At 47.2% G+C, this 14,228-nt stretch overlaps 4 protein-coding genes across 4 annotated transcripts; 1 reads left to right on the top strand and 3 right to left on the bottom strand.

Annotated features, from left to right (window-relative positions):
• Positions 1 to 3,504: 3,504 nt before the first annotated feature.
• Triagg1_5570 (uncharacterized protein) lies at positions 3,505 to 3,891 on the bottom strand (the record flags this gene model as incomplete). Its single annotated transcript, XM_062900099.1, has 1 exon — positions 3,505 to 3,891. One exon carries the CDS (start codon positions 3,889 to 3,891, stop codon positions 3,505 to 3,507), a length of 387 nt encoding a protein of 128 aa, XP_062755370.1.
• Positions 3,892 to 3,918: 27 nt separating this feature from the next.
• Triagg1_5571 (uncharacterized protein) lies at positions 3,919 to 4,980 on the bottom strand (the record flags this gene model as incomplete). The annotated part of the gene is made up of 1 exon (XM_062900100.1): positions 3,919 to 4,980. One exon carries the CDS (start codon positions 4,978 to 4,980, stop codon positions 3,919 to 3,921), a length of 1,062 nt encoding a protein of 353 aa, XP_062755371.1.
• A 5,665-nt stretch (positions 4,981 to 10,645) lies between these two features.
• Positions 10,646 to 12,347, bottom strand: Triagg1_5572 (uncharacterized protein; the record flags this gene model as incomplete). Its single annotated transcript, XM_062900101.1, has 3 exons — positions 10,646 to 11,583; positions 11,641 to 12,263; positions 12,319 to 12,347. The coding sequence occupies 3 exons, from the start codon at positions 12,345 to 12,347 to the stop codon at positions 10,646 to 10,648; spliced, it is 1,590 nt and encodes a 529-aa protein (XP_062755372.1).
• Positions 12,348 to 13,019: 672 nt separating this feature from the next.
• Triagg1_5573 (uncharacterized protein) lies at positions 13,020 to 14,099 on the top strand (the record flags this gene model as incomplete). Its single annotated transcript, XM_062900102.1, has 1 exon — positions 13,020 to 14,099. The coding sequence occupies one exon, from the start codon at positions 13,020 to 13,022 to the stop codon at positions 14,097 to 14,099; it is 1,080 nt and encodes a 359-aa protein (XP_062755373.1).
• Positions 14,100 to 14,228: the final 129 nt, after the last annotated feature.

Consider the following 14,228-nt stretch of genomic DNA (forward strand, 5'->3'; position numbering starts at 1 on the left):
CCCCCCCCCCCCCCCCCCCCGGTGATCCCGGGGCTTCAGTATCTTGACTCAATATTACTTTTGAAGCTCGGAAGCATCCCGATTATTACTATGTCGATTACCGGAAGCTCTTTTGATTGGCTATTCTCTCTGCACGCTCATCAGCGTCTCCCTGTCTACGTAGGAACAGCAGGGAATTCGGGCTCGTACCTGCTTTACGCTCTCAAGGAAAAATTACTGCTTTACAGTTTGCTTGGTCATATCTGAGACGTTCCTCACGCATCTACTCTAGGCCATGCAGTCCTATCATGAGTTAGGCCCACATCATAACTCATTAAGTGCAAGCATGAGCCCGTTCGCTGATGATGGATCAGCATGTGCCAAGCACCCGCTTGTTCATCTGCTATTCATTGCAGCTTCTGGAAAAAAATAAAATCCCATATCTGCGGCCCTCTAAACTTCATCAATTGCGACGTATCTATCTCTTTACTAGGTTTCAAGGCGTTCCACTCCCTGCTAAACGCCAAACATTACCCTGCCGTCATCGCAGATGCACTCAAGATCATTTAACAACAATTCTATGGTAAGTTTATTAACTGAAAACAGAAATTAGTTGGTAGGAAACGAATTGAAACCAAGTTTCATCCGGCTCATCAAAGAGAAAGTTATCGTTGTGGAAGCCGAATTCTATAAATGTATCATGGAATTGCGTGTCCGATAGCTCCTGCATAAAACCAGTATGCTCTGGAGGATGGCGCATATGCGAAGCTTTTCTCGCCAAGGATTGGAACAGTGCTGCACACTCCAGTATATAGAGACTAAGGTGCTCATGCTTCTTGAAAACTGAGAGAGTTTGTTGCCAGCTGTCTGATACTGCCTCTGTGAAAAGACTCGTAGATTGCATCGCTGCAAGTAGAATGGTTCCCGCCATATGAAGGTAGAAAATTTGAGACCATCAGGGTATACTGTAGGCAGATTCATTGGCGTTGCAACTTTTGTCAAGTAATGCTATCATTTTTTGGGCGTTCGAAGTACATTGAAAGGCGCCGTATTGTATCATATGGCCCTTGTAAGATGATTCAAACTGAACATCGGCAGCGACAGGCGCGTTATCCTGTATGAAGCAGCACCGAGCAACCATTGGTCTGAACAAGAGGATTCGAGCATGCAATAGCCTAGCGGTGTCGAAAGGCATGAGCTATGTGAAGAGAATGCGGCAGACGAATAGTGTTCATGTAAAGCTTACCGAAGTTGGAGGCCAATCCTCTTCATTTTCGTTTAATTGTCATCGCATTCTTCAGATAAACCCCTTTTCAGCCTGACTTTCTCCCATTGGTTCAAGCAAGCTTCATCTTGTAGGACAGAGTTACAGTATGATTCCTTCTTTTGATAAGACCCGTGTAGGCCGAATCGTTCAGCTAGGCCACCACTAACAGGAGTTTGTGCCATAGTACTATGATGAACAATTTCATACAGTTCCAATGTTTGTATCAAATCATCACGAAAAGGAGGATTCCTGCTAGCGGTACGTTGGCTAACTAAGGACGTCATCGCCGTACGACCCTGCACCCACGAGACTGACCTTGGACGCCCGAATTAGAAAGAGACGAGATAAGATTAAGCCAGATGGGGTTTAACTACATGTCGGCAAATATTTGGCAGTTCCATAGGTGCTGCTGCCAATGACCCTGGTCACTCGATGTGCCAGCCTCCGAAGCTTTAGAGAGATGCATACCAAGGCTCTGGGCAAATTTGTATTGCCGATCCAACTGCCATCCATGCTTGATGTGAATTGCTCGTACACTGAAGATATCGGCTCATTAGTAAGAGACATTCCAGAACCTCTAACGACGGCGGCTCCCATAGAACGGATTCAGGGCGTAGTAAGTTCCAGGCTCTCTCAAAATAGGTGCTCGCCACCTCGTTCCTCTCCGAAGCTGTGATGGATTCCTGAACCTGGATGGCGAAAGCAAAGACGATATTCAATGTGGCAATAAAAACGCGCTCATCTATCTCCAAATCTCTTGCCTCAAATAGCATTTCATATGACCGACAAAATCGCTTCTCATCAACAAAGTAGTAGTCCACAGGGTGTATACACCGCCAGAATATACTCAGGAGATGGTCTGCCTGTCGGCGCGGTGGTAGGACCTTATCCGCATGCCCATCACCCGGTCGTCGACCAAGTAAGCGCAATTCAAATAAAGGAGCATCTGACATGGCATCGCAATGGATGATCCACCAGAAATTCCCCCATACTTGGCATCAATGGCGGCTTTTACCTCTCCGGCAAATGTACCAGGACTACCGCTGTATCCAATTTCGGGAATTGACTGCATAGGCTCTTGGTGTAAGACACTAGAGACAGGTTTATAAATGCACTCATTTCTTTTTTTTCTTGCAATTGCTACAAGCTAAGCCGAGGTCGGTATCTACACACACGTCGGACCAGGTAGACATCAGGAAGACAAGACTTACCTGGGCGCGTTCCGTCGCATTTCACTTTCCTAGAGCGACACAATTCGCATGCATTGCCATTCCCTATCTTGAGCTTTTTCTTGGATGGCACGTCTGGGCCGGGAGATTCTGAATATGTGTCCATAGGCATTAGATGCGTCCCTAGCCGAGGCCGATAGGATATAATCGAATACGAATTTAATGCTGTATAACCGGTGCAAATGAATGAACTCCTTGGTCATGACATCTGATGACATGAAGAAGATGGGGAGAAATGGGTGTATATCGAAACGGACGGATGATATTGGCAAGTTGCAGAGCACAGGAAATGCGCAAGTGCTAACATTACCTGGTAGAAGGCGATAACCAATTACGTGTTGTTCCGACAGTCCACCTTTATCAGGTGTAATTCGGAACATGTTCCGACACTCAGTAATCGACAACTTGGAATGAGAACTTTTAGGCACAAGCGTGCGCACACCACACCGCACCACAGTGCCTAATATTGAGCATTTATATGCCACACAACAACATTTAGCAATCTATTTTCAGTCTAAATTATTTTCATCCATCATTCGAAAAAATTATCAAAGCCCAATCCTAAGAATATCCCATAAGTCTCCTTTCGGTTTGTAATATTCTGTATTATGTAGACCACCTTGTCTTTCGAGGAGGCCTTTTTTTTTTTTTTTTTTTGGGGGGGGGGGGGGGGGGTTTGTCTTAGGCATGAAGCAGCCGAGAACTGACTTTAGCCTATCTGTTCTAGCTTTGAGCAAACTTGGATCTGGCACGGAGCCTCTTGCCGAAGATATAAATGGCAGTTGTACCGAAGATTCCCATCACACTAAGTCCAGCGAGAATCGTCACACCCTTATCAACGCCCAAGTTGATAAAGAGAGGCCTTGCAAAGATGACAGCACCGCCAGCAATGCCAGACCTCCAAATACTGTTGCTAGCGAAGAGAGAAGCGGCATATTGAGGGTAAGACAGCGGGATATAGATGAATAGAGATTGCATCGTCCAGAAGTGTCCAAAGCAGAAAATACCCACTCCAATAAGAGGCACCACCTAACGAATGCTAGGATCGGCTGTCCACGCGAAGATGAAGAGGCCGATTGGCAACAAAAATGATCCAATGATGGCAGGAACAAGTCGGTGTTCCTGTTCTCTGAAGCCACGATTGATGTTATCGGGAACCATATAGAACTGCAGGTACGCAAAATAGGCGGCAAGCCCGATAATGACGCCGACAAGACAAGACAAGAATGTAAGGCCACTTTGCCCAAGATTGAATCCATACATCACTGGAAAGACGAGAGGAAAGACCTCAAAGAATGTATAGAAGACGCCGTAGAAGTAACCTGTGTAAAGCTTGACGAAGAAAATGGATGGATCTTTCATCATAATCTCCATAGGCTTGACCAATGCGTTAAAGAGGACGGCAGATGTGCTCATATGGCGCTGATCAATCTCACTCTGCGACTAAAGTCTCGAATCGCCGGTCAGCTTGCGGAGTCGGCGTGCACGTCTCAACAAAATGGTGGGCGCCGAGGTCTCGGGCATGAAAAGCAGCAGGAAAACAAGGGCAAGAGAAGACATCCACACAATTTCCCACATAGGCCATCTCCAACCTTTGGCTTGTGCTGCGAAACCTCCAATCACTGGTCCAATTGTAGGGCCAGCCCACGCAGAGAATACCCACCAAGAAAGGCCAAAGGGAATGTACATGAGAGAGAACATGTCTCCGACCGTGGCACCGCCATTGGCCAGGGCTGGGCTGCCGAAAAAGCCAAGCCAAAATCGCAGGGCCAAAAGCCCACCAAAGCTATCAACAACCGCTTCTGGGAATGATAAAACCCAGTAAACAATATACGTCAAGTAGTAAATATGATTCCGTCCGATGCTGGGGATTTCAGATAAAGGCGAGAAAAGGAGGTCGCCTATGCCATAGGCGAGGATGTGGAGACCAAGACCGAGGCTAGAAGCGACAGGACTAACATGAAACGCATGCTGTATTCCCTCTTCAGCGGTAGCATAAATGGGCCCAGCGCAGTACACGGTCCATGTGTAAAAGCAGAGAACAAACAGGACGAAGTAGCGTTTGAGTGTTGACCAATTCTGAGGATTGGCTGGGTCATCTGTGGTATACCAATCGACAAGAACAATGCCATCTGCAGTCTTCTGAGGACTGATCACAATAGACTTGGTACGTTGCAGTGCGAGTTCTCTTTCAGCCTCCAGTCGCTCATTACTGTATGGGGTGGTATGAACACTGGTGGTCGTTCTTGTTCGTCCGAGATGCTCTACATCATCGCCCTCATGACCAACTGATCTGGAGTTTTCAGAGTCTATCCCTTCGCTAGATTCAGACAGTACTCCGTCCAAATTTCGATACCCATTATGTTTCTCGCTTGAATTCAGCTGGGCGATATATTCACTAGGTAGCTTAAAGCCCTCTTCCTCTTCCGGGTATTGAAGAATTCTGTTTCGCATAATCAGGCGAAGAAGCTGACCGATGGGCGCTTCTCTGATGATGTCTCGCATCTTAGTTACCAAATTGGGAATGAGACGCGGCAAAAGTGATTGGGCCAATAACGAAAGAGCCTGCAGCTGCTGGCAAGCCAGATAGGAGAACCAATGAGAGTTGAAAGGATTCCGTAGATATGTAACTGTGGGATGATGTTTATATTAAGAACTTGCTTCGCTTTCTGTGTTTCCCGTGTTTTATCCCAAACACTGGTTGAATTGAATTCTTGAGCAACACCCAATAAAATAGACTGGAGAGTCTCGATACTAAATAGTTCGATGCTTGCCATAGTGGCCTGTAACAGAATGATTCTGGTATACATAAAACGGAAACTCCAGTGTGTCTTACAAAGGAAGATTACTGTGTAATTATTATCAAGCGCAACTCCTCGGCCTTCTTTATTCTGTCTTGGATAATTACAAAGCAGCATGCTAACCTAGAAAAGTAATTTGCTGATGTTTTGATTTCCTGGTTCCAGCAGATCTCAGCTCGTTAGCCAATCACAAATGTTCCCAGAAACTTTAATCCAGAGACCACCACGCTATTCGCCCGGCCATGTATTATGATATCAGCCCAGATTTGTGACTCTTGAGCTGAGAAATTCGATTGAGCTGCCAGGCACGGAACATGCCCTGATGCGGAAGCTATGCCCGAATTTGACAGCCCTGATCTAGATCTTCCCTTATTCAGCATATTCGATTTCGGGTGAACGAGATTTTCTGTCCAAGTGCCATTCGCTCTACTTTGCCTATAACGGACATACGATCCGTACTTTGCGTGGCCGCCAGCAGTTCATTGCATCTTCTCGTGTACTCCGTACTTTTTTCCTCCAACTACGCCCTTACAGCGGCACATCCGGATGTTCGCTAATGAAACAGTTGCCGGGATTGCGATAGAACTCGATGCCATCGACGCAGTAGATTCGTTGTAAATTGGATTGTAATACAAGCCAGCATCTGCATATCTTGCGGCATGTGTGATTTAAGCTTACCTTGGGCATCTGTCAATATCGATGTTCCCCTCCCAATCCCCAGGAGCAGCCTGGGATTGTATAATTCGTGCCCAATTGTTTTGTCTCAGTTATACCGGAAGAAGAAAAAGGGATTGGAAATCGCTGCGATGCTTTATTCACTATGGTTATGAATTAGGCTAATGGTGATCGCTGTCGTACTCGGGCTGCTGTTCAGGTCTGTCCCGCTATTGACACGTAAAAGCCTGGATCTATTTACCCGGCCTGTAGTGTCTCTGCGTATTTCTGCAAACCCTGGCCAATGATATTGATAAATGGCCATTGCACATTGTGCATAAAGAGGCGTGCCCAAAGCTTTGAGACTGCCAGGCCAAGTGTATGTGGCCGCGAGATGTCAATATCTATACCGATATCCGCCTGGTCAATGTCCAAGTAAGATATTGCTTCTTGTACAATGGCGTTGACCCAGCGGAGAATGCGGTTTTCATTTTCTTTTCCACAACGCTCTTAGTCAACATGCTACTTCAGTGCGAGGAAGGGGTAGCTTACCCGTCAATGATTGAGTATTATGTGGCTGGGATAATGAAAATAACCATTTACTCAAAAAGACCGCACATTCGAGACTGGATAGACAATGGCGGACACTCCAGAAAAATGCTTGACTACGTGCAACGCTGTCAATTCCAAGCCGAACGGGGATGCTGAGCGCATGTGTAGAGTATATTAAGGCCGGGATCAAGAAACGACCACGCGATGGGGATGGGGCCTTTGAGATACCAGCAGCAATTAGCATTGGGTTTCGGGTCTCGAGTGCTCGGTGAGGACCTAAATTCATGCATGCACGAATATAGGCAAGGCCAAGGAGGGCACTGGATGTAAACGGAATTGGTCCATTCTCGTTTGATGGATCAAGGCTGGATTCCGGTGCTTGTTTCCAGACCAGAGTCCATGATCGAAGCGCCCGTCTGTACATGGCATAAGTAAACTATTACACGCGTGACCTTGGAAGGGATAGTATCAACTGGTGAAATTTCCCCATTCATACTTACTCGATCTTGTTCAATTCCTCATCTGGCAAAGCCGCCGAGTAATCCAGTGCAGAGAGAGAAAGCTCTCGTATCAGATGTATTCTTTGAAGGAGCCCATGAAGAAGTATGTAGTTTCCAAGCGGTGCAGGCGTAGGATTAATATGGGCGTTGCTCCCTGAGTTTGTAAGAAGGTGGGACAAGGCATCTTGGTAATGAAGCTGCTCTGCCTTTACGTCGCGCCGTGCAGCTTGCCACTGAGCGGCCGTTTGAGCATTCCATTCTCTTGTCGAGCAGGGCAAGCGAAGGTAAATGTCATTACTTCGTAGTGACGGGTAGGTGTTATATGCGATGCTGTGAACATGGATGAACGTGAATGAGACAAGCTTTGTTCTTCTAACAGACTCTTGCTCTGACCACTCAGTCCACGATAATTTTGCAGAGGTCGAATTATTTTCCACGGTTTCCCTTAGTCCTGCCTCTCTAAGGCAATGAACAAGCAAACTCTGGAGACTCAGTGCTTCATGTAGAAGCTCTGAATCTTCCCATGTGGCATAGCCCATCAAGATCAATAAGCAGCGGATTGCATCCATTGCTTTGTATGATGTGGAATTCGGATGCTCCGAATTTGAAGACATCACAGTGGAGAAATGAGGGCCAGCAGGATGCTGAATGAGTCGACTGCCCAAGTTGAGAGGTGACAAGATTGATTCTGCCCTTTGGCCGACCGCGATTTCCCTTTGGGATAGATGCGCCAATACAATTGCTTTCGAAGTGCGGAAGAGATTTCTTGAGTTTCGATGCTCAAAACAATACTGAGCACCTGTAGCGCACATGGCTAAAATAAGTTCAATGGGGCAATTGCCCGGTCGGAAGGTTGGAGCATGAAGGAACTGAAGATGAGAATGGAATCCTCCAAAGAACGATGTGATGTATCTAGTGAGAGTATGCCTAGACGGCATGACGAAATCTGGGATAATGTCACGATACTTTTCCAGGGAGGCATTGAAACGTGCTAAAATATCGGAGTCTACTCTCAAGGAAAACCTCTTGAAGCTCGAATCATGAGGATCTGCGAAGCAACAAACGTCAGTCTCGGCCACGCGGATTTTGATAATGTAGCAAAATTGGACTCAATCAAGGATGGGAAAGGGGGGAAGCTGCTAATGTAGCTATCAGGTTGCTGGGAGTTTAACCTGTATCTGATATAGAGGTCAAAGGGTGGTCGCCGTGTGGTACTGAAGGTGGCCATGAGCCGAACGGAGAGCCAGGACAGGATTCGTCATTCGTCGAGCGTAGATGATTTGGCTCTCTCTTGTCATGGCTCTCATCGTCAACCCCACTGGTATTGAGTTCATGGTTGAAGTTGGGCGGCGTCCACTCGGCCGGAAGTCCTATGCCATCAAGGAAGCTAGCAAATTCCTGAAAATGACCACCATCATCATTGAAGAAAGCGAACGTCGCCTCTTACAATATCATTAGTCTTAACGTCGCTTGAGTGTATAAAGGCCCTTACCTGGGCTTAAAGACGTATCCCCATCATTTCGAGGCATAGACTGCCCATATTGTTGATCAGTTATCGCCCCATCGGATACAGAATGAACTGGCCTCGTGGTTCGTGATAATGTGCCCAGCGCGTCATCGGAAAAGTTCTGATAAACTGTCTCACTCTGCTCCCGCTGGGGCCATTGGGACCCAATACCCTCATTAGAGTTACGTATAGTCCAATCCGATACTGAAACGCCTGCTACATCTCGTGCCTCTGTAAGTGATTGCGCAACGGCATCAGCCGTCGAGCCTTGAGAATCAACAGATTTTTGTATCACTTGGTGAGAGCTTGTTTGTCCATGAGAAAGCCTCTCATGTCGAGTGAGCAGGTCACGGCGTGCGAAAGCGGTGCCACACTGACAGATGTATGGCTTATCCTTGGTGTCTGAAGGAGCAAGTCAGCTGTGAGGGCATATAGGGCGGCGAAGTCAACATTGTAACGAGAATGAAATTCCTTACGAGTGCGAATATGGCGCTGTAGGTGTTCGGCGCGCCTGAAACTCCGAGTGCAATATACGCAGAGATTTCTCTTTGCTGTAGGTGGGCGATGACCATGGACTTGGCGACTCTCGTTGGAGTTGTGACTGGAGTCTGGAGATGGCATTGTGGGAGGCTTTGTGGAGAATCATGGAGAAGGATAGAGAGGGGTTCAGCGACTCTCCAACTGCGGGAATGCAAAACCCCAGAAGAAACTTCGTCCTCCGGCTTGCGCTTTGGAGCTACCCGATCCGCGGCGGAGGCAAATGAGCCTTAGGCTCATACTCTACTAGCCTCAGGCGGCGACTTGAGATATCTACAACTAAAGTTGGAGACGGTCGGCACATGCACAGTGCGGCACTCGCAATTTACTGTCGTTTTCAAATAAGAAGTACAGCTTGCCTATCTGCCTATATGATAAATGGGGGGAAGGGTTACAGATAGATTGAAAGCCCATTTTACGCAGCCTATCTCATCTTCTTCTCAGCCTAAGCAGCCCATTGCCTAAGAGTACGTTTGGCGACCCTGTTGTCAGTGTCCATGGATCTTGGACGATTTCCGGGGGTGGCGGTAATTACAGGCGCTGGTGGCCATGGTAAGCCCCTCCCACCTTTGATGGTCAAGCAATGGATAGCAATTGACAAGACGATCCTCGCCCCAGGAATCGGGGCCGCAACGGCCCAGGCTTTCGCAATAGCAGGCTGTACTAAGATAGGTATTACCGATATTAACGAGGCTGGGCTTCGAGAAACGCAGGAAAGCATTAATCGTGTGCATCCTGGGGTTAGTCTTTTCGCCAGGGTCGGTGATATTGCCGATGAGGACTTTGTTGAATCATTCATGGACAGTGTCTTGCAGGAGTTTGGCCGCATCGACTATGCCGTTAACTGCGCCGGAATACTTAGCCCCCCTCTTCGTTCTACCGAACTCTCCACTGAAGATTTTGACCGGATTAATCAGGTCAATTATAGAGGCTGCTGGCTGAGCTCGAGGGCACAGCTGAAGCGCATGATCAAGCAAGATCCGATGCATATAGTGGAGCAGAATCCGTATAAACCGGCATCTATATCAAACCGGCCATCTTACAGAGGAGCGATTGTCAATGTTGCAAGTCAGCTTGGTATCGTGGGGCGTCACGCTGCACGTGAGTTTTTCCGTGTCTTATTATCTTCAATCTTGTTTTGTTCTTTTTTCATTACAAAGCTGACGAATTGGTTCATCATTCCAGCGGCGTATTGCGCTTCTAAATCAGCTGTCATTGGCATGACTCGTTGTGATGCCATCGACTATTCAGCAGATGGAATCCGAGTTAACTGCATATGTCCTGGAGTCATACAGACCCCAATGACGACTCATAGCGACGAAGTCAAGCAACGCCTTCAGCCAGCCGTTGAGATGGCACCTATGAAGCGGATGGGGCAGCCGGAAGAAGTGGCAGATGCAATCTTATTTCTTTGCTCAAGGCAAGCATCTTTTATTCAAGGTCATGCGTTGATCGTTGATGGTGGTTATGTTATTATCTAGGTATTCTCGCTGGAGACGCACGAGAGAGTGTGAAGATGTCAACGGTACAATATCCTATCATAATGCCCATATCTGTATTTCCATGGTCTTAGTCGCGTTATTAGCAAGATACAGTACGTAAATATAGCACCACCTACTCTAATTTAGAACCTCTTTCTTCCAATCGAACGCCTTCTCCCATGCGTATCCAGCACGAAGGATTTTGTCTTCCTTCCAAAGTCCACCAACAATCTGCATGCCCACTGGCAGGTTTATATGAGGCGCCTCATTCGATGGCGCGAAGCCAACAGGAATAGTCATGGCTGGGTGACCAGTGACATTGAATACCGCAGTATTTATGGTGATACCCATACTGGGTTTGAGAGCTTCTATCGGCGATCCCTTCTCCCCGTGTCTTGGTGCTACAATCGGTGCCGTGGGCATGAGAAGCACATCATATTGCTCAAATACTTTCTGGTATGCATCTCGAAGCTGTCGTCCCAAGTTAGTAGCTTTGCCATAAAGACCCGGAAAACGGTCGGCAAGATATAGCCCGTTGATAATAACATTCTTGGTGGCTGCAAATCCCCTTCTGAAACTCTCAGTAGTCCAGGGCAGCCGGCATTGCTCCAACTCAGTAAGATACAAGCCTCTCCTCCCGTGTTGATGTCCAAGAAGATTTTGTGATCCCGCAATGCGCTGCTGAATCGTCCAAAGTCCTGGGCCGCGTAAGTGATCAGGTATCGACACCTCATCAACTGTCGCACCAAGACTCTTAAACTTGTAGGCCGCCTCAAGGACTACCTGCCTAACCCTCTGGTCTACGATAGGATGGCTGAAACCTTCCACAAGGATGCCGATCTTAAAACCGTCCAATAAGCCATGCTGTGCTTGCATGGACGCAGCATAGGTCGTTGAGCCGTGTGCCGGCGCACCCAAGCATCGATCATCAATTCCGTCATATCCGCTTATTGAGTCAAGGCAAAGTGCTGCATCAAGCACGCTCTTAGCAATGGGACCAGCGTGATCATCAATTGCATCACCACTGCTAATGCCCGTGTACGGTACTAATCCATGCGTCGGCTTGAATCCAACACCTGCGACTCCATATTAGACAACTAAATCAGCAGAATTGACGGCGTTTGAGTACTGACATCCACAAAAGGTCGAAGGAATTCGGATGCTACCACCTTGGTCGGTGCCGATCGCAATATCTGTAAGGCCACCGCCGACGATTGCAGCGCCTCCGGATGTGCTTCCTCCGGCCGAATATCCAGTAGCAAACGGGTTATGAACTGTCCCCTGGGCGCTTGTGAAGGAGGATGTTGAATGACACATATTTTCGCAAGTAGTTGTCCCGACCACATTAGCGCCAGCATCAAGCACTCTCGTGACAACAGTTGCATCTGTGGTGGGTGTCCATGGTGGGAAAATATCAGTTCCATATATCTGAGGGACATCAGCGACTGCAACGATGTCTTTGAGACAGATAGTTTTGCCGGTTAGAAACCCAGCTTTAGTGGTGCCTCGTATAAGAAATTTGTTTGCCCAGGCTTGTCCGAAAACCTGCTCTTCTTTAGATGGGCGATGTATATCTTCTCTTGGATACAGGCCTCTGTCTGGAACAGGTTGGTAGTCTGGTAGTTGTTGAATTTCCTCTGCACAGTCATGAACAGCTGCAAGCAGTGCGTGGAAATCATTCTCTTCTTCCGGGTCAAGAGAGACACCCATTTGACCCAAGACTTTCTGGACATCTTGTCTCCGAACTGGATTGTCCCTTGTGCCAGTCAGATTAGGGATGGTCGACCATTTGTAAGATATGCTCAACTTACTGAGAAACAGCTGTGAAAATGACCGACATATTTGCTCTACGTTTGGGCAACCCGACCTAGGTACCCACGGAGATAACGAAGCTAGAGGTAAACCACAAATACGTGCGTAATGCCGTCGTATACAGCAATCCTATAAGCATTCACGGTGCAAAGTTGGAGGGGAACCTAGCAAGATAGAGTTAAATAGCACAACTTTATTACCTACATCTACCTATCTTTTTGCGTCGCACCGATATCGCGTTTATTTGCTCCGTCCCTCATACGCTGGAGGTCTTTGGACCTACCACAACCAATCACACTAGTCTCCAACAGTTGGAGAGGTGCGACCCCAAATAAACCCCAAGAAGGAGCCTAGTCGATGGCTTCAGCTTAGTAAAGTAGAAGATATCACTCGAATTGAGAGAATCTTGTACAAACACATCGTGATTTGAAATCAATGAGTATTATTAATGATCATATTTTGATACTCTAATGAGATGATGAGCAGATGTTGTGACACCTAAAGCATGTCGTATTATAAAGAAAGGGATATAAAGCACCAACGCGGTCGCCTTTTCATGCATGTTCCATCTAGACTCATATCAAAATAAAAGACAATCTTTTACTTTCTAATTCTCTCAATCAAATCTGCTGTCATGGCTGAATCAAAACTTTTCGAGCCTCTGAGGGTTGGGAATTCTATCCTTGATCATCGGATCATAATGGCGCCTCTTACTCGGTTTCGCGCGGACGGCGACCATGTCCAATTGCCCCAAGCCTTGGAATATTATTCACAGCGCGCTTCGGTCCCCGGCACTTTAATAATAACAGAAGCAACGCTGATATCCGAAGCTCACAGTGGCTTCCCCAACGCCCCTGGGCTGTGGACGGACGCCCAGATTGAGAGCTGGAAGATAATCACTGATGCTGTACACGATAGAAGATGCACTATCTTCTGCCAGCTCATTGCACCCGGCCGCGCCGCAGTTTTGAATCCTTTAGATGGAGGAGCTCGCCAACTCTTGAGCTCGAGTGCAACTCCAATGACGGAGGAAGAAGACTGCGATGTTCCCCAGGAGATGACCCACGAGCAGATTGCATCTTGCATTTCTGATTTCACGCAAGCGGCAAAAAATGCTATCCTGGCTGGATTTGATGGCATTGAGATTCATAGTGCAAATGGATATCTTATTGATCAGTTCCTTCAAGACAATTGCAACAAGAGAAACGACCGTTGGGGGGGCAGCAATGGGAATAGGGCAAGATTTGCACTCGAAGTTACGTCTACAATTGTGGAAGCAATTGGCGCAGAAAAAGTTGGATTTCGAATCAGTCCGTTCAGTCAGTTCCAAGGAATGAGGATGACGGACCCAATTCCGCAATTTTCTTTTCTTACCGAGAAGTTAAAGCGATATCAATTGGCATATCTGCACATTATCGAGTCGCGCGTTAATAATAACGTGGACGTTGAATGTACGGATAGCATCAGATTCTTATTGGATATTTGGGGCAATACATCGCCGATATTTGTGGCCGGTGGTTATACTCCAGAGAATGCGCGTCAAGCCGTCGACGGAGAGTATAGGGATTACGACGTTGCCGTTGTTTTCGGTCGGCATTTTCTCGCCAACCCAGATCTTCCCTATAGAATAAAGGGTGGCCAGCCGCTAAACAAATACGATCGCGCGAGTTTCTGCACTCCGCTTCTTCCAGAAGGCTACATTGATTATCCATTCAGCCCAGGATTTGTTGCTGGCAGAGCTCTTGGTACCAAGGGCACTTCTCTGACCTTGACACAATAGGGATCTCGACTGGACTATACGGCAATTTCCATTTGATATCAGGTACTATTGAAAGATCATGTATACTTCGCGGAAGGAACAATTCAACCAAATAGACTCAACTGTTTTCCAATAAAGTGGCTCTGGCTT

Source organism: Trichoderma aggressivum, assembly GCF_033847375.1.
Source record: "Trichoderma aggressivum f. europaeum strain CBS 100526 chromosome Unknown scaffold_020, whole genome shotgun sequence".
Classification (NCBI taxonomy): Eukaryota; Fungi; Ascomycota; class Sordariomycetes; order Hypocreales; family Hypocreaceae; genus Trichoderma; species Trichoderma aggressivum.